The sequence below is a fragment of the Mya arenaria genome, chromosome 2 (assembly GCF_026914265.1).
Source record: "Mya arenaria isolate MELC-2E11 chromosome 2, ASM2691426v1".
NCBI lineage: Eukaryota > Metazoa > Mollusca > Bivalvia > Myida > Myidae > Mya > Mya arenaria.
This window is the reverse complement of record NC_069123.1, coordinates 66,148,209-66,173,082: the sequence shown is the minus strand read 5'-3', so window position 1 is coordinate 66,173,082 and position 24,874 is coordinate 66,148,209. Positions and strand designations below refer to the sequence as shown.

General features: G+C 37.7%; 1 protein-coding gene across 4 annotated transcripts; it reads left to right on the top strand.

Annotated features, from left to right (window-relative positions):
- The first annotated feature begins 635 nt into the window (after positions 1-635).
- On the top strand, positions 636-24,854 carry LOC128208085 (phospholipid-transporting ATPase ABCA3-like). Of its 4 annotated transcripts, none has more exons than XM_052911439.1 (20): positions 636-690; positions 5,345-5,736; positions 6,009-6,317; positions 6,775-7,034; positions 9,454-9,688; positions 9,861-10,034; positions 10,955-11,136; positions 13,409-13,546; positions 16,677-16,806; positions 18,077-18,231; positions 18,496-18,651; positions 18,941-19,151; positions 19,316-19,565; positions 20,062-20,174; positions 20,315-21,412; positions 21,541-21,765; positions 22,029-22,552; positions 22,728-22,909; positions 23,035-23,205; positions 23,437-24,854. In XM_052911439.1, the coding sequence occupies exons 2-20, from the start codon at positions 5,439-5,441 to the stop codon at positions 23,876-23,878; spliced, it is 5,253 nt and encodes a 1,750-aa protein (XP_052767399.1). In that variant the 5' UTR covers positions 636-690; positions 5,345-5,438; the 3' UTR covers positions 23,879-24,854. The 4 variants fall into 4 exon arrangements, with proteins under 4 accessions (XP_052767399.1, XP_052767401.1, XP_052767391.1 ...); XM_052911441.1 differs by having other exon boundaries at positions 671-701; XM_052911431.1 differs by lacking the exon at positions 636-690 and adding an exon at positions 4,177-4,341.
- Positions 24,855-24,874: the final 20 nt, after the last annotated feature.

Sequence of the window (24,874 nt, the reverse complement as noted above, 5' to 3'; positions counted from 1 at the left end):
CTTGATTAAATTTCCTCAAAATTTGTTACTTTACGTCCGATTTCAGTTCATATAAAGAGCAAATATAAAAACTTTAATTTCTTTACCACACAGGATGTCCTTTCTATGATTTATTTCATATATATAATTATGTAGTCAGTAATTACCAACATAGTTTAGGGACACCAGGCATCAACATTCACTGGCGGTAGCAGTATCAGTAGCAGAAAGCATAAAAGTACTTTTTAGTAGTGGTAGTGGTAGTAGTAGTAGTATTAGTAGCAGTAGTAGTAGTATAGTTTTTGTAGTGGTAGTGGTAATGGAAGTCAGGAAAGTGGCCCATAGAAGTGGTAGTGGTAGTGGTAGTTGTAGTAGCCTAGTAGTAGTAGTAGTAGTAATAGACAAGCAGCAGCAGCAGCAAGAGTAGCAGCAGCAGAAGTAGTAGCAGTAGTAGTAGTAGTATCATCATCATCATCATCATCATCATCAGATGATGATGATGATGATGATGATGATGATGATGATGATGATGATAATGACGTTGATGATGATGATGATGATGATGATGATGATGACGACGACGACGATGATGAGGATGAAAACAGGATGATAACAATGTGAAAATAAAATTAAATATATTTGTTTACATCCGGTGCATAATGGGTCAGTCAGCTGATCATGTTAGTGGTGGTTTTGGACAAAGGCTGAATGGTAAAGAGCAAGTAATTGTTTAAGTACAATTATATTAAATGGATTTTTTGTCAATCTATTTTTTTAACTGAATCGATTATTGATTGCACACTCGCTGTGTAACGATTACTGTAACTGGCCTTACAGTGTACATTAAACGTTAAATGCGTACGTGATACTCACCATACTAGTAGTAGCTACTAGTCATGTATACCAAATAGTATCAGGTACATATGTTTATATTGCATTGTTCATAATAAATTTGTGACTTGATCTAGCCCTTATGAAGTTATGGTCCTGCTTACTGAGCTGTATTGGATCCTAGCTACAATAATGAGCGATCAGGGATACTTTTTTATTATTTTGACATTTCATGTGTATCCCTGTAACCAGTCTGCCATAGTCTAAAAATAGTCAAAAGACTGGTTGACGGCCATTTAGGTGGACTATATTGGATCCACAAATCTACATGTAGCTATGCCTTGTTGGAACCACTGATCTAGACCATATGGCATTTCATTTTAGGCTGAGGGCCAGTCTGGGCTGTAGTGTCTGTCAATTGGTCCTTTATGTCATGCCCTTATGCCCAGCATCCGCGTTTCACTGACGACAGTGGTAGAGAATCCGTGTCAATTCAGAATTAATAAAGCAGTTTTATATAAATTTCAGGGAAGATACTATTCCCTGGTCACTCATGGTATTATTCGTTCTCATCCGGTCCCTAGGTATTGAAATAACTTAGGGCTTCAAGCAACAGATTGGGTTGCCAATGTTTGGTAAACAAGATTGATAAACTTATTTGCTTTAAATCGGAATAAAAAAAATGAAATATATTATTTTTGAATTTAGTCGATATTAAGATAAAAGTTATTAAGCTTTTGTAAAGGTTATTATTAAAGCTATTTTTGGCGAAGTTAAGAGTATTTGGAACAAAAATAAGCAAAAACATGTCCAATTTATTTAAAAAAAAATCAATATGATTATTGAGAGAGTTAAGTTGAAGATTGATTAATAATTAAGTGTTTTTTTGGAGTAAAGACTTACATTTAAACACTCAGTTTTAGCAGTATATTCCATACATAGTTTGCCCTGTAGCGTCGGTGAAAATACGATGAGCATTGTCCATTTATTAAGTGAGATAGCATATTTTAATGTTTAAGTTACTTATAACATGAATTATCAACATACTTTAGTTTAAATTCGAGAATTCAATACAAATGAACTCAAAACCAACCAAGATCTTCAATTCAATACACAGCTAAATAACTTTGTTCATTGTTTATATTTAATATACCTTAAATACTTACACTACATATGTAATGAAACTAAACAGTCTGTTATTTAAAGGTGCCCGTGTCAGACAAATTACTTATGGGTTTTCAACTGCGGATAATATGTTTGTACCTAACCACTGAACTCAGTATTTTGATGATAGAAAGAGGAATCTATTTGTGCCTTAATAGACTTAAATCAAGCATGTGACAGGAATGATGGCTTGTAGCAGAAATTTATTACTTAGTAATACAAATATAAAAGGATTATTTGTAATAATGTTTTCTTTGCTTTTCCCCCAAATTAGTACAAGGAAGCTTGCATTATGAAACTCTATGATCACACATTTTTAAACCTTTTTAGCTCGACTATTCGAAGAATAGGTGGGCTATACTACTCGCCCCAGCGTCGGCGTCGGCGTCCGGTTAAAATTTTAGGGATTTTCACTTATAAGTCCAATACCCTACATTCAATTGACTTAATACTTCACACAGTTGTTCAGGGCCATCACATGATGAGGTTAGATAACTCCATATTATTCTTTACACAGATTATGGCCGCTGATTGACTATGGAACTTGGGTTAAAGTTTTAGGGCAAGTTGGAATATTTATTAATAACTTCTATATCCTTTGTTCAATTGTCTTAATACTTCACGAAGTTGTTCAGGACCATCCCACAATGAGGTTACATAACTCCATATTATCCTAAATACAAGTTATGGCCCCTGATTGACTTAGGTTAAAGTTTTAGGGCAGGTTAAAGTTTTAGGGCAAGTTGGGATTTTCACTTAAAACTCCAATACCATTCATTCAATTGACTTAATACTTCACAGAGATGTTCAGAGCCATCACATAATGAGGTTAGATAACTCCATATTATCTTTTATACAAATTATGGCCCCTGATTGACAATGGAACTTAGGTTAAAGTTTTAGGGCAGGTTGGGATATTGTTTAATATCTTCTATACCCTTCATTCGATTGACTTAATACTTCAAACAATTGTTCAGGACCATCACCCAATGAGGTTACATAACTCCATATCCTTAATACAAGTTATGGCCCCTGATTGACTTAGGTTAAAGTTTTAGGCAAGTAAAAGTTAAGGGCAAGTTGGGATTTTAATAAAAAAATCTTCTATACCGTTCATTAAATGCACTTAATAAAATTCAAAATTATTTACGTCCATCTTACAACAAGAAACGTAACTCCGTTTTAAGCCTAAATACAAATTATGGCCCTTGATTTTTTTTTTTTTTTTTTTTTTAATTTCCTTTGAAAGGCATATTTGTATATTCTTAACCTCATTTTCATAATGGGAAATCAAGTTATTTGAATGACTTGCGTCATTGTTTGGGTGGGCTGGTGGGAGGGCAGCATCAAAGTCACCTTATGTATCGAATAATTTTAGTTATGTTTGACATAAAGAGACCAAACTTGGTATTATTACATCGTTATTGTATTCTAAGTCAAAGCGGCGTAGTCGAGCGCGCTGTCTTACGACGGCTCTTGTTTTATATTAAACTGCCTAAGTGTAGAAAGGAACTGACAGCAACAACTTACATGCACACTGAGTGAAAATACTGTTGTGTTTGAAAGGGGAAGACCATATACATAAACATCAACTAGTACACAAATTAGTATGCCTAATACCACCTACTGGGCTGGTTTAATTTCAATACGAAAGAAAATGAGCTACACAATACAGTTTATTTGATCCAAATATGATTGTTCATAGTTTTCGTCACATATTTTGAATAGATTGTATTGAAAATAAACTTTTTTATAAAGATAATTATTATTTAAAGTCTAAAAAATCTTAAAGGAGTAAATATATCGCAAATTATAGAAAAATAATAGTAAGCTTACATGTAGCTTACACCTGTTACAAGAATTAAGAAAGTTCAGAAATTGGTGCCAGGAATTATCTGATAATCTGTATTTTCAAGTACAGTCGTGTGCCATATTTAGTGCATGCATGCAAGTTCACTATTTAATTTCCAGTTTTTATTCTTATATTTTCGTTTTGTTTCAGGGACAAACTTATAATGAAATATAGATGTGAAAACAATTATAAATTTATAATTGTAGTGGTTAATCTTAAAATGATGTGCAGTTCAACCCAGTGTGGTTTTCATGACTCAGGATATTGAAACAATCAGCATGTGACTGAACTCCTTAAAGCAGGACGTACCCAGCATGTAGACACATGATGTTAGTTTCGGTTTCATTAGTAAACTGATTAGTATTTTTTTTAAATGGATTTGAAAATTTAATAGATGCGGACATATAAAACACAATAAGCTGTTTAGATTTTAGCTCGACATTTTGAATAATGTTATACGGGGAGCTTTTAAATTCGCATGGCGTTGGCGTCTGCGTCGATTTACATATCTTGTGGCAAGTTGTGATTTTAGTCATATCTCAAAAATCGTTCATAAAATTGACTTCATGTACATGTGTACTTTCAAAAATCGATATGGCACAGGTGCCTGAGAATACATGTATGTACTATCTAAACTTATAATTGACAGCTATAGATAAATATTATATACACACTTTAATTTAGTATAATTATCAAACATGTATTACTTGTATATATATATATAACCATATTAGATTCAAGAAACCTTATTTTGGAACTATGTAATGTTTCAAGGAACTGGTGTATCATTTTATCTTAAGGGAGTTAAAAAGAATTCTGTGCTGTTTCTGTTTCTATACACTTACGCTGTCAAGAGTGTATGACCAGATACAATAAGATCAAGTAGTTAACAATTGTGTTTAAGTAACTCAATGAGATGAAACTTTTATTCTCGTATAACGTGTCTCCCATTCTGTTTCAAAATAAACAAGATAACAACTTGGAAAAGAGATCGTACGATATTATCGTTGATACGAGGGTCGCTTTGTGATTACGCGTGATCATTTGGGAAAACAACACATGCCAAATGATCACGCGTCAACTCACGGAAAAAAAATTCTAACAAGACTTTCAGTGGGAGAAATTATAATTCTCAATATCGCACATCGCTCTGTCATCCGTTAGGCCGCCAACTTCACGCCGCTAGGCCGTTAACTTCACGTACTTGTGAAATTTTAAATCTCAATATCACACATCGCTCTACCATCCGTTAGGCCGCCAGGCCGCTAGGCCGCCAACTTAACGCCGCTAGGCCGCCAACTTAACGCCGCTAGGCCGCTAACTTCACGTACATGTGAAATTTTAAATCTCAATATCACACATAGCTCTCCCATCCGTTGATCTGTATAAGGGAATTGTTTTTGTTATAAGGATCTTTATTTTAATTTCTCATATTCCGATGTGAATAATTAACCTGTTATGGGCGTCACCTCTTGCTTTCATATTTAAAAAAAAAAGCAAAATGTTTTATCATTTCAGAATAAATGCTCATCACAGTCGTAGCCTGCAGTTCTAAAATGCGATAAGCATAAAACCAAAAGCGATCTTAGGTCAGAATACATACTACCTCAAGATGGTACAGAAATGGCGACAGTTCAAGCTTCTGTTATGGAAAAACTTCCTCATACAGAAGCGGAAGGTGGTAACCACGGTGTTTGAGATCGGACTTCCTGCCTTCTTCGCGCTTATTCTCGTTTTTATTCGACTACGCGTGACGGGAGAGATGATGGACGAGAAGGAATGGGCGGCTTGCGGGCACTGGCAGCACTTGCCAAAAGAAATTCACATGCACCAGGTCGCCTTCGCACCTGACAACAACCTCACCCGCCGCATCATGAAACACGTCACCGGAGAACACACCAGGATCTCGGGTTAGACAGTCCTTCTTTAAACTATATCGTCATTCGACGGATGTAATTTTATATAGAACTTCTGGGTCGGATCCTGATTCAGTGTTTTCAAATGTACACACTGTATAAGTATGTTGGTTTAAAGTTCAAACTAAATTGTAAATATGTTTCTAAATATGATTTGTCGTAAACGTTTTCAAAAGAAGTTTGTTTGTTGATGCTGCTGTTTTGACCCGATGTTCAAACATGTGAACTGCCACTAATAAAACAGACGTGCAATCATTCCTTTGTAGATGTAAAGGGTTTCGAAAACGAAGAGAAATTGGTCGATTTTATGATGTTTGAAAACTCGACAACAAAAAACCTGAAATTCTATCTAGCCGGCGTCGTATTCACAAACCGCTTCCATGACAACGGCACTCGGCTGCCACGTGATATCGCATACAAGCTGCGATTTCAGTCGAGCCCACGGAACGCGGGGAAGAAGAGTTCTCACCTGAACCCTTACCGCGGGGACACCTCCTGGAACACGGACTTCATCTTCCCGCTCTTTCAGCACGTGGGGCCTAGAGAACCAACCAAGACATGTGGAGGGACACCAGGTAACAGTCCTGTAAAAGTTCTATGTATATATAACAACAATTTGTACCTAAGAATACAACCTACACTTTCAGCCAAGAAAATGTGAAAAGGGCAATCAATATATGCTAGGCTAAAATCATTAAAGATTTCAACTGTCTCGGGTGTTATAAAAAGGCCTGTCTACTGCCACTGATGAAACATTCCCAATGAGGATGTATTCTAAGCCTGTATGATGACCTGAAGTAAAATTTGAACGACTAAGAAGGGCTCTTTCGTTACGCTCATGTCATTTAACTATTACACTGCAGTTATTTAGACTTAAATTTGTCATTTGTCGCACGTTTTCCCTCATTTTATTATTTGGACATAAAAGAATCACCACTTGTAAAATAAAATGACACCATACTCCGGGAATTAAGTAACAACAACAACACAATGAACACATGTATTCCGATATAGTATCCTTTACCTTAAAAGGTTATGCTCGAGAAGGCTTCTTGGCTCTACAGAACGCAGTAAATTACGGTATCCTGAAGGAATACGGAACGCCCGTACACGCGGGCATTGTGGAACACATAGACCTATCACTGAGGCGGCATCCCTACCCCCGTTTTAACGACGACAACTTCATTATCGTCATACAGAGCCAGTTTCCACTTATTCTTATGCTAAGTTTTGTTTTGGTGGCACTCAACATTGTTAAAGACGTCGTCCATGAGAAGGAACGAAAATTGAAGGTTTGAGACAATTTTATTGTGTCTTGTTTTAACAAATATCACAGTTTTAGGTTCCTAGGCGGCAGATGGGTTGTTCTATACACACCTGCCCGTCCCTGTGGCTGTCCGTATGTCTGTGTGTCCGTGTGTCCAACCATTACTTTCTTGTCCCAGCAATTATTTTATATTAATTTATTAGGTATTGATAGGAAACCATTTAAACTTCACAGAATAATAGAGCACCATCGGACGGTTTATCGCTCATAAAATTCGTGCTTATACGGATTTCATAGTAATAATTCGTGTCTCAGCCATTACTTTTTAACTGTTTGTGGGAATTAAACCAAACTTCACAGAATTGTAGTGCGCCATGAGAAGGTTTGTCGCAGCATAACATTCATGCTCTTATCTCAAAGGTCAATGTCACATTTAGTTGTCACCTTTAAACATATTTATTTCATAGCAATAATTCGTGTCACAAACTTCACAGAACATTAGAGAACCATGGAAAGGTATGTCGCGCATAAAGTGCGTGCTTTTATCTCAAACATCATGGTCACGCTTTGAGGTCAATGTTATACAGTATGAATTTCATTGCAATACCCTTTTTCTCTCGGACTTTGTTGTGTTTTTTTGCTTGAAATTTAATCAAACTGTAGCGCATGGTCAAAGTCACACTTGGAGTTCATTGTTGAAGGATTTTTAAGAATCAATTCATAATGACTAAAGGACTTATTGTTGAGCATGTTGTGAATTGATCTCTCTGATAATAATTTTATGTGCAGATTATGAATGGATGAAAAGATAGAATAACTAAGTAAAGCTTGTTAAGTCATAACTATGTTTAGCTTGTTAAGTCATTACTATGTTTAGCTTGTTAAGTCATTACTATGTTTAGCTTGTTAAGTCATTACTATGTTTAGCTTGTTAAGTCATTACTATGTTTAGCTTGTTAAGTCATAACTATGTTTAGCTTGTTAAGTCATTACTATGTTTAGCTTGTTAAGTCATTACTATGTTTAGCTTGTTAAGTCATAACTATGTTTAGCTTGTTAAGTCATTACTATGTTTAGCTTGTTAAGTCATTACTATGTTTAGCTTGTTAAGTCATTACTATGTTTAGCTTGTTAAGTCATTACTATGTTTAGCTTGTTAAGTCATTACTATGTTTAGCTTGTTAAGTCATTACTATGTTTAGCTTGTTAAGTCATAACTATGTTTAGCTTGTTAAGTCATTACTATGTTTAGCTTGTTAAGTCATAACTATGTTTAGCTTGTTAAGTCATTACTATGTTTAGCTTGTTAAGTCATAACTATGTTTAGCTTGTTAAGTCATAACTATGTTTAGCTTGTTAAGTCATAACTATGTTTAGCTTGTTAAGTCATTACTATGTTTAGCTTGTTAAGTCATTACTATGTTTAGCTTGTTAAGTCATAACTATGTTTAGCGTGTTAAATCATAACTGAGATAAGGTTGTTAAGTCATAACTGTGTTTAGCGTGTTAAATCATAACTGAGATAAGGTTGTTAAGTAATAACTGTGTTTATCGTGTTAAATCATAACTGAGATAAGGTTGTTAAGTAATAACTGTGTTTAGCGTGTTAAATCATAACTGAGATAAGGTTGTTAAGTCATAACTGTGTTTAGCGTGTTAAATCATAACTGAGATAAGGTTGTTAAGTCATAACTATGTTTAGCTTGTTAAATCATAACTGAGATAAGGTTGTTAAGTCATAACTGTGTTTAGCGTGTTAAATCATAACTGAGATAAGGTTGTTAAGTCATAACTATGTTTAGCTTGTTAAATCATAACTGAGATAAGGTTGTTAAGTCATAACTGTGTTTAGCGTGTTAAATCATAACTGAGATAAGGTTGTTAAGTCATAACTATGTTTAGCGTGTTAAATTATAACTGAGATAAGGTTGTTAAGTCATAACTGTGTTTAGCGTGTTAAATCATAACTGAGATAAGGTTGTTAAGTCATAACTGTGTTTAGCTTGTTAAATCATAACTAAGCTTGTTCAGACCCCCACTTTTGTTGTCCTGTTAGATGCTTTGTGGTGTGACGGGTTTACGGCAATGATTTGACCGGGAACATTTATCATGTTCTGTGATGGCTTTTGTTTTGTTTTGGATGTGCACAATTGAGTTCTTTTAAACAGACCTATGGTCATTTAAAAAATAAACTGGCCCTTATATGCATGAACCTACAGGTACTATGTTACGCCTTTCTGCTTGTAGTATTACTTCTTGACTTTTTTGTGTGTACACGAGTGTATCCTCTAAATAGTTTGACAGTTTCTAAAACAATATATTCTGTGCTTTTTGAAATTTTTACACTCCAAACAACACCGAGAGCATGGAGTATCAAATCAAGTGTCATAACCAATGCTCAACGATAAAATGTGCAAATTAGACACCATGGTTTCCCTCCGCAGGAGTCGATGAAGATGATGGGCCTGAACAACTGGCTGCACTGGGCGGCCTGGTACGTCAAGTACCTGCTCTTCTTGCTGATCACCGTGGGGGTCATGACCCTGTTCCTGTGTATCAACACCAGCAAGGGCCCCGTCATCGGCAAGATTCATCCATCCATCGTCTTCCTCTTCCTGTTTGTCTACGCCAACTGTGTCATTTCATCCTGTTTTGCGGCCAGTGTCTTCTTCAATAAAGGTAAGATACAATTTCGTAGAAGAAGCGACATTGTTTGAATATCAGTAAAGATTATGGCATTTTGTGGCGATTACTACGACACATGTTTACAATGCGTTGTGTGTCTTTATATATTCATATAACATTGGAGGTACTCTAAGTTGCATACCCCAAAAGACACGCGTTATTTCAGCGAACTCTGGAGCTGCAGCTGGAGGGATTCTGTTCTTCGTCACGTACATTCCCTACTTCTTTATCCAGCCTCGTTATGCAACGTTTACCTGGGGACAGAAAATAATCTCCTCCCTTATACCCAATGTGGCAATGGCGTATGGCGGCCAAATTATCGGCATGTTTGAAGGAACAGGTAGGGGTACTGCGAGGTTCGAGAAATACTTCCGTTTTAAAGATTCTTTGTTAAATGTGTCCTCTATTTATATTGCTACATTTGGCTAAAGTGCCATTTTGTTGTATTGGATGAGTAATCATATAAGTATCTTCCATGGCAGAGAGTGTAAGATAGGTTCATCCCGACCCGAGCGAAGGGTATTTTGCGGAAACGAGGTTTACCGAGTTTCCGCAAAACACCCTGCGCGAGGGTCGGGATGAACCTATCTTACACGAGCGGCTATGGCAGATGCTTTTTCTCCCACCTCAGTTAAACAAAATTAAGTAATGTATTTTTTTGCTGGAACTCTTTTGTGCGTAGTGAAAATAATGCGTATGGATATTTGATAACTCGTGGTTGTCATGGATATGCGCGCATTGATTCAGATTATGTAAATAGTCAAAGCGGTCTTTAAATAGTACTGATGAGAGTGGAGCATTATTTCATGAAAGGTGCGTGAAAACTTTTTTATGGTGACATTTGAAGCGAGAAATAGTTAATTAGCATTCTAAATATTGCCACAAGACAAGGTTTCTATGATGCTACAGACGACTGTCTTCAACAAGGGATGTAACTTCAATGTGGTGACCATTAAAAAGGAGTTCCATACGGGCATTTTATCTTCGCCCGTGGGCAAGATAAGAATTTCTAGCATGGTTGAATTATTGGATCTACTTATCTGAGGTGGGAGAAATGCTTATCTTGACACACACGTCCCATAATTTTACTGGAGACAGGACTTTAATAAAAAAAACACACATTTGAGTGTGCATCGTTCGTTTGTCGTTGTTCTCTATGTATGTTTTTTTCTCATGTATATACACTGATCATGTATTTTATTATCGTCATTATCAGAGCTTTTTTTAAAACAAACATCAATTTGTGAACATTATGTCAAGGTGTCGGTGTACAGTGGAGCAACATAATGCACGGCGTGTCGGTGGACGACGACTTCTCCATGTTTAACGTGATTGCCATGTTGCTCGTGGATACCGTGCTGTACGCGTTTGTCACGTGGTACGTGGAGGCAGTGTTCCCGGGCGAGTTCGGCGTACCCCTTAAGTGGTACTTTCCCGTCACGGTAAGTTGCGTCTTGCATTAGTGACTTCCCCTTCACGGTAGGTTGCGACTGACAGTAGTGACTCCCCCTTCACGGTAGGGTGCGCCTGCCAGTAGTGTCTTCCCCTTTATGGTCGGTTGCGGCTGGCAGTAGTGTCTTCCCCTTTATGGTAGGTTGCGACCGACAGTAGTGTCTTACCCTTTATGGTGGGTTGCGACTGCCAGTAGTGTCTTCCCTTTAATGGTAGATTGCGACCGGCATTAGTGTCTAACACTTTATGGTAGGTTGAGACTGCCAGTAGTGTCTTCCCCTTTATGGTAGGTTGCGACTGGCAGTAGTGACTTACTCTTTATGGTAGATTGCGACCGGCAGGTTGCGACTAGCAGTAGTGTGTTCCCCTTTATGGTAGGTTGCGACCGGCAGTAGTGTCTTACCCTTTATGGTAGGTTGCGACCGACAGTAGTGTCTTCCCCTTTATGGTGGGTTGCGACTGCCAGTAGTGTCTTCCCCTTTATGGTAGGTTGCGACTGGCAGTAGTGTCTTACTCTTTATGGTAGTTTGCGACCGGCAGGTTGCGACTAGCAGTAGTGTGTTCCCCTTTATGGTAGGTTGCGACTGCCAGTAGTGTCTTCCCCTTAATGGTAGGTTGCGACTGGCAGTAGTGTCTTCCCCTTAATGGTATGCTGCGACTGACAGTAGTGTCTTCCCCTTTATGGTATGTTGCGACCGACAATAGTGTCTTCCCCTTTATGGTAGGTTGCGACCGACAATAGTGTCTTACCCTTTATGGTGGGTTGCGACCGACAATAGTGTCTTCCCCTTTATGGTAGGTTGCGACTTTCAGTAGTATTTTCCCCTTACTGGTGGGTTGCGACCGACAATAGTGTCTTCCCCTTTATGGTAGGTTGCGACCGACAGTAGTGTCTTCCCCTTTATGGTAGGTTGCGACCGACAGTAGTGTCTTCCCCTTTATGGTAGGTTGCGACTGACAGTAGTGTCTTCCCCTTAATGGTATGCTGCGACTGACAGTAGTGTCTTCCCCTTTATGGTATGTTGCGACCGACAATAGTGTATTCTCCTTTATGGTAGGTTGCGACCGACAATAGTGTCTTACCCTTTATGGTGGGTTGCGACCGACAGTAGTGTCTTCCCCTTTATGGTAGGTTGCGACCGACAATAGTGTCTTACCCTTTATGGTGGGTTGCGACCGACAGTAGTGTCTTCCCCTTTATGGTAGGTTGCGCCTTCCAGTAGTGTCTTCCCCTTTATGGTGGGTTGCGACCGACAGTAGTGTCTTCCCCTTTATGGTAGGTTGCGACCGACAGTAGTGTCTTCCCCTTTATGGTAGGTTGCGACCGACAGTAGTGGCTTGCCCTTTATGGTAGGTTGCGACTGCCAGTAGTGTCTTCCCCTTAATGGTATGCTGCGACTGACAGTAGTGTCTTCCCCTTTTATGGTATGTTGCGACCGACAATAGTGTATTCTCCTTTATGGTATGTTGCGACTGACAGTAGTGTCTTATCCTTTATGGTATGTTGCGACCGACAATAGTGTCTTCCCCTTTATGGTAGGTTGCGACCGACAAAAGTGTCTTACCCTTTATGGTGGGTTGCGACCGACAGTAGTGTCTTCCCCTTTATGGTAGGTTGCGACTGCCAGTAGTGCCTACCCCTTTATGGTAGGTTGCGACCGACAATAGTGTCTTCCCCTTTATGGTAGGTTGCGACCGACAATAGTGTCTTACCCTTTATGGTAGGTTGCGACCGGCAGTAGTGTCTTCCCCTTCATGTAGATTTGTGTTTCTTTGATTCTCCTACCAATTTAGATGTTGGCTAGATTTGATTCACAATGTTGAACGAGCTCTTGCCTCATCTATTACGGAAACGGGCCACTGAATATTTATGCCATGCAAATCTTTCTTAAGCTCGTCCATGTTTATCAGTCTGCCAAACAGTGTAAATCTATAAATAAACTGACAGAGTAGGCTTTGTAACGCATATACGAATGCCCGTGGAAACATGTGATTTCTTATACATTTCTGGGCAACGGTGTCTACGATTCACTGCTGCCGCTGTCGACCAGTGCTTTAAAAAATATACGATATTTCTTATACATATATATATATATATATATATACACACACACATGTATTGTCCGACATGAGAAAGGAAAGTGCATATAATGTTCAAATGAAGTTTTTTTTCAAAACAAACGAACATAACTTGTTGATTATTTTGCAAAGGAAACACAGCCGTATAGTTTTGTTAGAACTGTATTATTTTTCATCACTCAGTGTTCATATTGGTGTGGCACAAAACCAGATGACTACGTCACTGATGACAAGAACATTTCTATCGGCCAAATATCCGAGTTCTTCGAGAAAGACCCCTCGGGTTTGAGAGCTGGCATACAGATCAGAAACCTTAGAAAGGTAGTCTATTGAGTTTTTAAAGTTTTTAAAGATTTTTTAGATTTTTTCAAAAAGTTTAATTATTTCATTTTATCCTTATATTATGTGATGCAGTATTCAAAACGACTTATGTAACGTCATTCCAGTGGCGGATCCAGAAAATTCATAACAAGGGGGGGGGGGGGGGTCACAACCGTCAGTTCCCCGCAACTTTTTAGCTCAACTATTAGAAGAATAAGAAGGGTTTTACTACTCGCTCCGGCGTCGGGGTCGGTATAGGCGTCTGGTTAAACTTATAGGGCAAGTTGGGATTTTCACTTATCACTTCAATACCCTTCATTCAATTCACTTAATACTAATACAGATGTTCAGGCCATCACATAATGAGGTTAGATAATTCAAATTATCCTTTATAAAAAATATGGCCCCTGTTTGTCTATGGAACAAAGGTTGAAGTTTTAGGGCATCTTGGGATACTTATTAATATCTTCTATACCAATCATTCAATTGACTTAATACTTCACACATTTGTTCAGGACCATCGCACAATGCGGTTACATAACTCCAAATTGTCCTAAATACAAATCATGTCCCCTGATTGACTTAAGAACTAAGGTTTAAGTTTTAGGGAAAGTTGGGATTTTAATAAAAAACTTTTATACCCTTTATTCAATTGACTTAATAATTCGCACAATTAATAACGACCATCTTACAATAAGGTCACATAACTCCATTTTAACCCTTAATACAAATTATGGCCCTTGATTTTTTTTATTAATCCCCCGCCACGGAGTGGGGAGGGGATTATAGGAATGCACTTCGTCTGTCTGTCTGTCCGTCCGTCTGGCTGTTACATTTCGTGTCCGCGCTATAAATTACTTATGCATTGATGGATTACCATATTACTTGGTATAAATGTTGCCTCAATGAGACGATGTGCAGTGACCTTGACCCGGGTCCATACATCAAAGGTCAAGGTCACACGAGACATTTAAAGGCCAGAGTACACATGCTCGTGTCCGCGCTATAATAGGCTATAGGGTTCCAAAAGGCAATCCGATGAAAGATCTCCAAAAACTTGTCCTATGTACTAAGTTTGGTCACACCATGTCAACCCTTACTTAAAACATTCAGTACCAACCATATTTCTATTTTAAGCAACAGTGGCCTTGACCTAGACCATAACTATCGGAGCCCAAAACACAATCTCATAAAAGGTCTCTATGAACTCTTCCTATATACCAAGTTTGGTCACAATATGTCGACCCATACTTAAGAAATTCAATACCAATCATTTTCTATTAATAGTAAATTTGACCTTGACCTTAATCCTAGGGACCTGAAACGCATTCTCATGAAATGTCTTCAATAAATTATATATACTAAGATTGGTCACTGTATGTCAATCCTAGCTAAAACTATTTTCGATTCATAAGGTGACATTGACGCTGCCCGAACTAGCCCGCCCGAACAATGACGCAAGTCATTCTAATAACTTATTTTTCCTTTATGAAAACCTGGTTGAGAATATAAAAATGTGCCTGTCCAAAGGACGGCTTTATCCCCCGCCGTTGTTTTTTAGTATATTTAGTATATTTTGTTTTTCTCGCTGAATCTGACCAAAATTGTACACAACGACTGGTCAAGAGTGGGAATATAGGAAATACAAGTTATTTGATCGGTAACCTAAATATTCTTGGATATGTGAACATATTATAAAAGGACATATGTTTAAGTTTTTCATATTGTTTGTAGTGTAGGTAAGATCAATGTCAAGGTTATTTTGGCTAAAAATAGGAAGGAAAATGAGTCCTTGATTTATATATCTATGAAATAGCAAGTCTGAAGTATTTTCGGTAAAGTGATACATATATATATATATATATATATATATATATATATATATATATATATATATATATATATATATATATATTGTGGTGACGTCATAATATTGTTTTACTGCTTTTGAAGAGAAAACACATGTTATAAATATATTATCAAATTTGTGTCCGTTTTTTTTTAAATATTAAGCTTGTTGCACATAATGATAATGCTTGGTAGAGTGCGCTAAGTATCAATCTGTGCAACTTGTTTAACACTTTCAATTAACATTTATATCTTATCCTCTATTTAGCTTGTCATAATATGGACCCAAAACGTAATGATGGATTACTGGCACAAATTGCAATTGGTTCGAGTTCTTGGATCAATTCAGTTATTGTTGCTTAAAGTACATGTAATGTATTTGGTCAAAAAATCCAGTAAGAATTGACATACCTACACTGCTAAATGTAAAAAGCCCGGACACAAGCTGTGAACTATGACCTTAAAATCTCATATGTGACCTTGACTTTTGAGGTATGGACCCGGTTCAAGGTCACTGCACATCGTCTGAATGAGGACAACATTTCAACCAAGTAATATGGTTATCCATCGATGCATAATTAAGTTATAGCGCGGACACGAGCATGTGTTTTCTGACCCTTAAATGTCTCGTGTGACCTTGACCTTTGAGGTATGGACTCGGGTCAAGGTCACTGCACATCGTCTCAATAAGGACAACATTTGTACCAAGTAATATGGTAATCCATTAATGCATAAGTAAGTTATATCGCGGACACGAGCATGTGTACTCTGGCCTTTAAATGTCTCGTGTGACCTTGACAGATCAAGGTCACTGTTACAAAAAGTAAAAATAGATTACTGTTCGGTACCGATTAAGATTAGTTATGGTTGACATACTGTGACCAAACTTGATATGTAGGAAGAGTTTATGGAGGACTTTATGGGAATGTGTTTGGGGCCCCAAGCATCAAAGTCACTGTTACAAAAATAGAAGAAAGCAGTTTAAACTGAATGTTTTCTGCCAGTCATTATTGCTTTTGACAGGCACCAAACACATCATTATTGTATTCATTTTAAGTTAACGCGGCGTAGTCGAACTCTTACGACAGCTATTGTTATTTCACTAAGGTATTGAATTGACAGGTATGAAATCGTTGATGCATTGCAACCCTTCATTCAAGAATACTTTTACATAGGATGACAGACTCACACGACATCTGAAATAAATCTTTGTGCGTTTTAATAAGACCAGTGTGTTTAAATAAAGAGTATAACAAACAGCCATCTTTGCCTTTTTGCAAAGGAGTTTAAGCGCGGTGAGAACAAGAAGGTGGCTGTGAGTGGAATGACGCTGGACATGTACGAGGGCCAGATCACAGCCCTGCTGGGACACAACGGGGCCGGCAAAACCACCACAATGTCCATGCTCACAGGTAAATATACCTTCACCTGTCTGGAACATTTTACCCTGGTAAATATACCGTAAAGTAGTCTTGGACACTTCACCCTAAAGTGCTAGGAAACGCAAGTACCTGTCCTTAATAAACATAAGTTTTATACTCAATTACGAAAACCACCAGCAGCCAATTGTAGTGTTTTAGCTAAAGCGGAATGGAAGGGCGGCCCGCCCTGCCCTTTTTTGACACCGCCCTGTTGCCCCTTTTTACGCGCCCTGTCATATTTTTCCCGCCCTCTTGTGCCCTTCTGGCCATTCAGATCGTTGTTGATCACAAAGTTACGCCCTAAAAGTATTTCATTGGTCAATGTCGCCGTTTCCTAATCTGTCACAGATCAGTGCGTGCTAAGGCACACGACCGTCATCACAGCAGGTCGGATTAACGGTAATTCACGCTTATAATCAGGGTGCTAATTGCTGTTCATTATGACACATTATTCCTTGTCTGAGACATCGAAGTTGTAGCTCTAAATGTTGATCTTTGATGCCGATGTTGTTACAAATTTAATTAATTTAGCCATTTATAATCGGTAATCTCCTAATCACATAATTGGGTCGTCTATCATCCAATTATCGAAACGTCCCATGTTAACTATTTTTTAAGTATTAGTGAGTTTTTCATGAAGGATAGAGATTTTAAATGTCATTCTGTTTTAAGATGTCAGCATATTAAAATTTATTTAACCAAAGACAAGTAAACAACAGCAAAGCTGAATGTGACATTTGTACCCTATCCTGATCGTACCAAAACAAGATTCGCCCCTGCACTTAAATGTTTTTAACAGCTCATATATAAGGCCATTCTAATTGTTTCAAATGGTTTTTTTTTTAAATGTCTTTGTTTTTATTTTAGACGCTTTTTGGAGGTAAACTATACATTGCAAAAAGGAGACTCTAGACAAGTACACTTTTGATAGGCCAAAAATAACACTTTTTTAACATTCCATCTAGTTAAAGCAATCAATTGTATTAAACTTTAATGCGTTGCTCTCGTGTTAACCTTGTGTTATTTTGCACATTTAAATGATATGATTGATTAGTTATATTTATTGGAAACGATTACGTTAGTATTAACCAATCTAAGAATAAACCAGTTGTAAACGATGGGTTGCAGAATGCTACTCTGTAACTCAGGATAAGTGCCTAACAATGTTATGTTTAAATCGATTTTACGGGATTATTGGTTTTACAATGCAATTAGGAAATACGTTTTTATAACTAAGAAAGTACCATTATTCAAACGCCAGGTTTAATCCCCACGACGAGCGGCACGGCCCGCGTGAACGGGTTCGACATCCGCGAGGACATTGCCAGCGTCCGCTCCAGTCTGGGTCTCTGCCCACAACACGATGTTCTGTTTGACTCCCTCACAGTGGAGGAGCATCTCATCTTCTTCTCTAAGGTTGAGATAAATAGTATATCGTTAATTGTACACAACGTTATCCTTAAAGTTCAATTTGGGAGTATTTAAATCATGCAAAAATATGTAACCAATTCGAATAACGATGCCGTTTTATTGACAAAATATTACTACGGCCGTCTTCCAAAACATTCAGTTTTGTTTGTAATTGTTTCCTAGGGACATCATATTTTATGATGAAGTTCCTGTGGTGTACAAGTCACACTAATTCTTGAAGTGATATTGATATTTCATTTTACTGAACAGCTGAAAGGTGTGCCTGATGATGTTGTTGGCGGAGAGGTAACCGCCATGTTAGACGTTATCAATCTGACAAGCAAACGCCATGCAAAATCGAGCACTCTCTCTGGTGGCATGAAGAGAAAACTATCAGTTGGCATTGCACTGATCGGGGGCTCCAAGGTTGGTACTTAGCTGTATAAGTAGACATTTGTTAGACTTCCATGCATACACAAAGTGAGCATTTGAACATGTTGATTATTGCTACATCTTATTAGCATATTGCTAATGAATTTAGAGGGTCAGCAACTGGTCTTTAAAACTAAAGAGTAAACCAAATGTGACCGAACGAAATAATATATATGTACTATATTCTCATAATGAACATAACTTGGTTTTGTACGAAGTACAGTTTTAACCAAACCATTCAATTTAATAAGCGAAGTGAACCCACTTACATGATTTTCTGAAGGTGGTGATCCTTGACGAGCCCTCTTCCGGTATGGATCCGGAGGCCCGGCGTCAGCTGTGGACGGTGTTACAACAAAACAAAAGGGGCCGCACCATGCTGCTGTCCACACACTTTATGGACGAGGCTGACCACCTCGGCGACCGGATATCCATCATGGCGGACGGCGTCGTCAAATGCTGTGGATCTTCGACCTTCCTAAAGAACAAATATGGTATGTGATTTTACACACATTTTTGTTAGATAAAGGTATGTGTTCGTAGTTCTAGTTCAACTTATTGTTGTTTTTCAGACACACACACATTAGTACATGTCGAGATATTTTCTTTTGATGATTTAAATAAGCAGGCGTTAAAATGTATCAATTGTATTTTGCAGGTGCCGGTTATCATATGACCATCGTTAAAGCAGAACATTGCGATGTGGGTATAATAACACAGAGAATAAAACATTACGTTCCGGAGGCAGAGTTAGAAAACAACGTCGCTGCTGAATTGTCGTACATTTTGCCAAGTCAGCGGTCGTCTGAGTTTGAAAAGATGTTTCTTGAATTTGATCGCAACCTTTCTGGATTGGGGATACAGAGTTATGGAATCGCTGTTACTACAATGGAAGAGGTGTTTCTGAGGTGATTTGAATAGCGATATTCAAAGATTAATACAAACGTGTTTCGGGAATATACGACAATATTTGTCAACGGATGAATAATAGTTCTTAGCTTGTTTGCCTAATGGAGTCAGTAAAAATGAAGTAGTAGGTGAAATATACTGGTCGCGGATAGTTGGGCATTATAGATGGTTTTTAGATGGGAGTGAAACTGAAGCTTACGCAAGGTGACGGCCACTGCTTGGTGACTGTCAGGGTAGTTTCAATTGTATATAATACTTAATAAAGGCTGTCCTTGTGAAAAACTTGTAGATGGAATCAATGGAAAGGAGCATAACAACATATCACTAGTCGTATTAATTTCGCATATTGCATGATGGTTCTATTTTTAGAGTAGGGAAAAGCAGCTTACACACAGATCCGATGAAGCCGCGGCGGCATTCCCAGATCAGCACTCCATCTCACTTGATAATTAACAATGAATCAGCAGGTAATAACTGTAGCAACTTCCATTACAGGGTCTGCAACAGCCATATCTCTGTCGACGAAGAAAATGTGCCTCTACTCAACCGTACTCATAAACAAGACCTGACCAATTTTTCTTTTCTCGAAAGACAATCCGAACCGATCAGTAAGCTTAGTTGTAATTCTCTAATTGTACAAATGAAAACTAGAGTACAAAGTTTTGCTAACTAAAAACTATAACAGCAGATAACCTTTCATTTCCTTTACCTAAAAATAATTAGTTACGTTTGTTAATATGCATTTCAGATGAGAGAACTCCTCTATTGACAAACCCAGACCGGATCAACCCTTTTCACCGCACTCCAAGTTTCACACAAAGTGTTCAAAGAAACACCGGCCTTCATCTTTTACTTCAACAATTCTACGCCATGTTTTTAAAACGGGCCATACATACAGCCAGAAACCTTATTGTGACGGGAACGCAACTGTCAGTGCCACTGTCTTTCGCTATCATCGGTCTAGTAGTTATCAAAACATTCCCAGGACCACACGATTCACCACCCCTTTCTCTCACAATAGACTCTTTAGGAGATAATGTTGTGGTGTATTCTGTAATGGATACGAAGTATTCACTTAACAACGAGCTCGGGCAATTTTACTCAGGACAGTTTAATGACAGCCATACAACGTCTGTGGAGTTTGTTAATAACCAAAAACATTTTTCAAATGATTCAGACATCACAAAATACCTGTTGAAAACTGCGAGAAATGGTCTAGGAATTTACAATTTAAGATACTTGGTAGGAGCGAGCATAAACAGCATTGACGGGTCTTCTGATACGAAATTGAACATAACCGCTTATTTTAACAATCATGCGTTCCACACGCCTGCCATATCCCTGGGAATGGTTGCAGAATCATTGCTACAATATTTATTCAATGACTCTTCTTTATCACTATCAGTGACAAATCATCCGCTACCTAGAACGACGGATGACAAGGTTAGAGATGAAACGCAATCTGAAACTACAGGATTTACCGTCGCATTCAATATCGTGTTTGGAATGGCGTTCTTGGCAAGCAGCTTTGCGCTATTTCTAATCAAAGAACGTTCAACGAAGGCAAAACATTTGCAATTGAGCAGCGGTGTTAATGTATTTGTGTTTTGGTCAGCAACTTTTTGTTGGGATATTATAAACTATCTCATGATGGCCATTTGTCTTCTTATCACCATCAGGGCTTTCAATGTGGATGCATACGTTGCCCATGACAACTTAGCAGACATAGCTCTACTTTTTCTTTTATATGGATTAGCAATGCTTCCATTCATGTACCTGTGCTCGTTTTTGTTCACTGTGCCTGCCTCCGGATACGTCTGGCTGACCATGTTCAACATGTTGACAGGTAAATCATCACGTTTTTATAAATATTATGAAGAAATGTCGGCTTTTAAATATTGGAAGTTATTTTTTTAATGAGAATTAGTTAATAACACGCTGAACACAAACTATTTATTTTTTTTATTTTTTCAGGGGTTGCGACAATACTTGCGGTTGCCATTCTCAGTATACCACAACTTGGTCTCCAAGACCTGTCCAAAGTTCTCGAGTGGATCTTTTTGGTTCTTCTTCCTAATTTCTGTCTTGGACAAGGACTAGAGGACTATTACAGTAACTACAAGGTCGGACTAATTTATAATAAAGTCTGTCCTGTCTTGAAAGAATTTTGCAACGAACTTCCGAATCCTTGCTGTCAGAGTAAGTAATACAGAGAGCCAATCAGCGCAACTAAGTTATGCTTTCTTTTTACATGAACAACCTTTTCAACTTCATTTTAAATCTATCAAACAACACATTTTACTCTTGTTTTGTTGGTAACTTGACAGTGAAATGTGTAAATGATGCGACAAGTCGTTGTTGCGGTATAATGTATTTGGACTGCATCATATGTTAAAGGTGAGTATACGTATTTCAAATATTACTGCGAATGGTTGCAAATGTTGTTTCATTTTCTGTTTCAGGCACAGGTAACTGTGGCGAAGATGGTTGTCTATATTACAACTCTAATCCTCTTGGCTGGGAACCCAACGGAATAGGGAGAATGCTCTTTTTCCTCTCAATGCAATTCGTCTTTTACACAACAGTGTTGTTGTGTCTAGAATCGGAAATATTTCACAGCCTCGTACAGATTATACGAAAATCTCTTGCAGCTTCTCAAGAAATTGAAATTATTGAACTAGAGCGTACTGGTCGAGTACAAGAGGATGATGATGTTGCGCGCGAACGAAGTAGAATTGCAAATAACCACCCCACATCACTCCTTCAAACGGATAAAATCCTTCTATCAGAACTTTCAAAATGTTATGACAGGAACATTGCTGTAAACCGTATAAGTCTTGGAATTCCACAAGGCGAATGCTTTGGATTGCTTGGTGTGAACGGTGCAGGAAAAACAAGCACATTCAAAATGCTTACTGGAGATGAAAGTATCACATCTGGAACAGCATTTTTGAATGGAAAGAGTGTCAGTTCACAGATTGCCGAAGTAAGTCGCCGAGTTCAGTTTATTTGCTCTCATATAGTTTGCATCTCCTGCCAAATAAGACTTATAAAACACAATTACACAGCAACATCAACTTGTCTTATTGCATGACACAGTCCACAGGATAATGCAATATTGAAATTGCTTCAGTGCAGATCTCATGCCCTATGATTTTCAGGTGAGAAAGTACGTTGGCTACTGCCCCCAGTTTGACGCCCTCATCGATCAGATGACTGGTCGAGAGACTTTGTTCATGTTTGCACGGCTCCGTGGAATCGCCGAAATACCGCCGATGGTTAACGATCTCCTTTCGGCATTGCTTTTAGAAGAGTATGCAGATAAGCATGTTCAGACATACAGGTAATGGTTTTGTTTCAATTGTATACCACATCATGTAACTGTCTGTTTCTGTTTTATATACCGTGACAATTAATAGATTTTTATAAACTAATAGTATGTCTAAAATAATACGGCTCTATTATCAGCGGGGGCAACAAAAGGAAACTGAGCACGGCTATTGCCCTGATCGGCAATCCACCGGTTATATTTCTGGACGAGCCTACAACTGGTATGGATCCTAATGCCCGTCGCCATCTGTGGGACACACTGTGTAACATTCGTGCTTCAGGCAGAACACTTGTTCTTACTTCACATAGGTATAATATAAGTATGGTTGTACTAGGTTAATTACTATTTCGAATATTTAAAAAAACAACTTGCAATACTTTAAGTTCCACGAAAATTATCACCAGACTAGGCAATTAAAGTTTCTGTTAAGTAGAACATATAGGAACATGCGTAATTAAACAGGTTCTAGACGATGTTATGTAGATGACATAAAATGAGCATAAATGTGAATATTTTTACATATTTTGTTTATATTATAGCATGGAGGAGTGCGAGGCGTTATGCACACGGCTAGCGGTTATGGTCAATGGCCATTTCAAATGCCTTGGGAGCCCACAACATCTGAAGAATAAATTCAGCGAAGGCTACATATTGTTTGCTACTGTCGGGTCCACTGAGGGTGGTCATATTCCGGAAACAACTGCGCTGCAAACGTTTATCGAGGACCACTTTCCTAACTGCGTGTTGAAAGATGTAGACCATGGAATGGTTCATTACCATATAACAGACACGTCCATGACCCTAGCGCACATATTCGGAACAATGGAGAGGGCCAAAACTACGTACAATATAGAGGACTATTCTGTCAGCCAGACTACCCTAGAACAAGTCTTTATCAACTTTGCTCGAACACAACAACCACCCGTTGAGTTACAAGATGGTTGTTGTAAAAGATTTTGTTTTTGCAGTAGAATATGTTAAAACACGTGTAGATCCTGATCTTGGATATGAATTCTAGTACCGGCCAATTCTAATGTGAATAAATAAATACTCGTATTTTGAAAAAAGGACCCTAATAGTCACAAGTTTAACATTGTCATTTAGATGAGGCACTAATATGAGAACTCCCTGCAAATTGTATTTTAATGTCTCGAATCTCGTCGTTTTGTTAATATAAAGAAATCACTTTTTTCGATGAATTGCTTTTGATAAAAATCGTATAATATCTATTTAGGTATTTGATTTTGATCATTTAAACAGTATGTGTGTACCTGTATGTCAGTTTATAAACTTGTTACGCTTATTGATCGATAAACCTGGCACCAACTTGTCGAACAATCGTAATTTCTACGAGTTTGTATCTTAATTAGCAAGTTACTTACATCTGCATGGCAAAAACAAAGACTGGCTTATTGTGATTATATAAAAAACGTCATTTAAGATCTTCAAATATCTCTAAAAGAAGATTATTACACAATTTGCATAAAGACAAAATGTTATGTGCTGAGCGTGGCACTGTTATAAGGGACTTAAGGTTGTTAGAGGACTTGGGGGCCTGGAATACAGAACAAAACACCTGTCTTTATGTTGTCCATACCATTTCTATTTTTTTCTGTTATTCAATAATTTTGAAATTAATTTTAATGGATAGATTTTATTCTGTTTTTTTTTACTTTCATACCATGCTATTTTAATACTAAAATGTTTTATTAAGGTGTACAAAATAATTCTATTTTATTTTAAGCTAGTCTTATATTATATCATGTGAGATATATCACACTTAACGTTTTAACGTGATGTTTTATGATATTTATATTTTTAATGATCACATTGTCTTAAAAACATGGAACTCAGTGATACACCTTTCAGGATTCAAACGATGTTGTATATATTGTGTTTATTTATTTATATCTACAAAAATCTCTTCATTTATGGACGAATAAAAAGTATCTATCTAGCTGTCTGTACCTTTTCTCC